This window comes from Eurypyga helias, unplaced genomic scaffold (genome assembly GCF_000690775.1).
Source record: "Eurypyga helias isolate BGI_N326 unplaced genomic scaffold, ASM69077v1 scaffold30585, whole genome shotgun sequence".
In the NCBI taxonomy this organism is placed as follows: Eukaryota; Metazoa; Chordata; class Aves; order Eurypygiformes; family Eurypygidae; genus Eurypyga; species Eurypyga helias.
In genome coordinates this window covers 397-3,307 of record NW_010251278.1, presented here as the reverse complement: position 1 = coordinate 3,307, position 2,911 = coordinate 397, and the positions used below count along the sequence as shown (strand labels likewise).

At 53.2% G+C, this 2,911-nt stretch overlaps 1 protein-coding gene across 1 annotated transcript; it reads left to right on the top strand.

Moving 5' to 3' along the window:
• Nucleotides 1–443: 443 nt before the first annotated feature.
• On the top strand, nucleotides 444–2,736 carry FECH (ferrochelatase; the record flags this gene model as incomplete). Its single annotated transcript, XM_010151975.1, has 4 exons — nucleotides 444–578; nucleotides 826–932; nucleotides 2,257–2,355; nucleotides 2,629–2,736. Coding segments are annotated over 4 exons (449 nt in total), but the record flags the coding sequence as incomplete, so codon positions are not given.
• Nucleotides 2,737–2,911: the final 175 nt, after the last annotated feature.

Genomic DNA, 2,911 nt, shown 5'->3' with positions numbered 1-2,911 from the left:
TACATCTGCACAGCATACGGAAGGACGGGTGGAGGAGGTGAGGGAAATGGGGCTGTGCAGGGGTGTAGGAGTGTTCGTTGGGCAGCGCGTGGTGACGCGGGTTTGCCTGCGCATCCTCTCAGCCAGAACTCGCCCGGTAAATCGTCGGAGCCCTGTGCGGCCTGGCAGCCACGCCGCTGCTCCGCCGCCTGGAGCCAGGAATGATGCTTCCTCCAGAAACAAGCGGTGGTGTCAGTCACTTCTAAACTGTAGTAACAGCAAAGCGAGTAACCAGAAACCTCCGTGGGCAAGGAAAGATGTGTTTGTATGACCATGGTCGAGAAAGGCAGCCAGAGATTTACCGGCAGGTTCGTCTCAGCAGTTTGCCTCTCTGGTGGTTTGTCGTGATGCGTTACCGAGGGTTCTCGGGGGTTTCTGCAGTCTCTTCTCCTGTGCCTTGGCAGCGCCTCACAAGTACTACATTGGCTTCCGGTATGTCCATCCTCTGACGGAAGAGGCAATCGAGGAGATGGAGAAGGACGGCATCGAGAGGGCTATCGCCTTCACGCAGTACCCGCAGTACAGCTGCTCCACCACAGGTGAGCTTCCTCGCCAGCTCGACATCTTCTCTATGTGCTGTGACGCTGAATTTGAGGTAAAAACCCTTTAACTAACAATAACAGTTACTGTTCTTGGCTGGGATTAGGGTCCCGTTTTAGGCTCTCTGCTCTGATTTATGGTTGCATTTTAAACGTGTAGCTTCTTAAAATAGTGTAACACCTTGCTGCAGAACCGTGTTTGTCTGGCAGCTGCTAATGCCTTGGCTGTTTGTCCTCTGCATTTCAGGGAGCAGTTTAAATGCCATTTACCGCTACTATAACAACAAAGGGGAGAAGCCAAAGATGAAGTGGAGTATAATTGACCGATGGCCCACACACCCCCTTCTGATTCAGGTACGGATTCGTGTTGCTGTTGGAGTTAGGTGTGAACTGAGCGGCTCTGAGATGTCACCCGAGGGCGTTCCCTGGGGCTTTACCAGACTGGTGGATCTAGGAGAAACTTGGTGTCTTTGCGTTGCCAGCTGACTCTAAAACAACAGAGATTTGGGTAAATACAGATGTTTATTGAGTTTCCCTTTTAGCAGTATTTGCTACCAGGAGAAACACAGTATCAGTTTAAGCAACAGAAGCATTCTGAGGAAACACTTCACTTAGATCAAGTCTCAGCTTCTAACAAAGCTTACAAGATTTTTAGCCATAGAATGTTCAACGAGGAACCTCTTTGCTGATTTAGGCTGTGTTTGTATGTTTTCTTCTTAAAAAACACTTGAGAGAATAAAAGGCAAGGATCGGTCTGAGGGTACCTTGTAGTTGCGGCAGTGAAATGTGTGTTGGCTGCTACGTGTGAAGTTACAGAAGGACAGTTATCTTGTGCGGGATGTTTTGGCGTGATAATGTGGAAAGTGACCACAGAGCATAGTCTTATTGTCATAACGTGTGGCTGGAAGGGACCCTACGGATCATTAGTCCCAGTTCCTGCTCAGACACACGTACAGCTCACGTCTTGGTCAGATTCTCAGCTGGCAGCAAGGTCAATCTAGGACAGCCCCGGCTGTGGCAGGAGCGGTGGAGGGAAACCATGTTCCTTCCCATTCAGAGAAAACGGCGTGTTGCTCTCTGTTGGGGAGCTTCTCCCCTCATTTGGGCTTTGCAGATGGTAAAACCAACGTAAGGAAAGCGATGTGGCACTGCCCCCACTGCATGACGTCCCCTGACGAGCTGCCTTGGAGTGCACCGTTGCTCTTAGGTGCTGTCTGTGCCATCCATGTGTGGTCTCCTTGCTGCAGTGCAGTGCCTCAGCAGAGGTGTTACGGCTCAGCTCCAACGCTGGCGGTGGGAGTGAGGGGTTGGGGGCGTTGCCCTTCTTCTTGGTGTAGTCCCCTGCCCCAGCAGCGGCACAACCCAGGCCAGGGAACCGTCCTTCAGAGACGAGTTGTGCTGAATCCATTGTCTTGTTGCAGTGTTGGTTACCTTCACCATCTTCCAAACCCTGGGGTGCTCGGCGGGGGCCATCGGTGCGCTGGGGCTGGGCACTGTGTGGTACCGTATAGCTGACAGTATGCAGCGCGTGCTGTCCCTTGCTACTGCGCCGCGCAGACCGCAGCAGGAGTTCTGCAGTTCTTACGGAGCCTGGAGCATTGAAGCTGCCCATCTGGGCTCATCTGAGAGCACAGGATGCCTCGGTGTTTCTGATCCAGGTCTTTGCTTTTCCAAACAGTGCTTCACCGACCACATCCAGAAGGAGCTGAACCTGTTCCCACCTGACAAAAGGAAAGATGTCGTCATCCTCTTCTCGGCGCACTCGCTGCCCATGTCTGTGAGTTGCCCCTGCTCCTTTCAGCCGTTGGTAGACCGCAGTCGCGCTGGCTGGGCTGAGCGGGAGGGGGTGCAGTGAATTCTGGTAAAGCAGCTCCACCATGGGCTTTGCCAGGCCAGAACACAGCTTATCCTTCCCCTTTCAGATGAGCCAGGTGCTTGATCCTGGTCGCAGCCACGTCGCGTGCAGCGTGCTTGCCTGCCCCGGTCTAGGTCTTTGCCCAGCCATGTTGGCTGGAAGACAAAGGGGATGTGTGGTGTTTCTGTGTTGAAGGTGGTGAACCGTGGCGATCCATACCCTCAGGAAGTGGGAGCTACTGTGCAGAGAGTCATGGAGAAGCTGAACTACTCCAACCCTTACAGGCTTGTGTGGCAGTCCAAGGTAGGTGGTCGGGGGAGCCATGAAGGCACCTGGTGCTGCAAAGCTCGTCGGGTGGTGGAGTTCGTGTTCTCCCAACTTCAGAAGATCACAACCTCCATGTCTCTGTCCAGTTTTCAATGAGCGTCTCTGCTGGGACAGGATCCTGAGCTTTTACTCAAGTTCAGTCTTTCCAGAC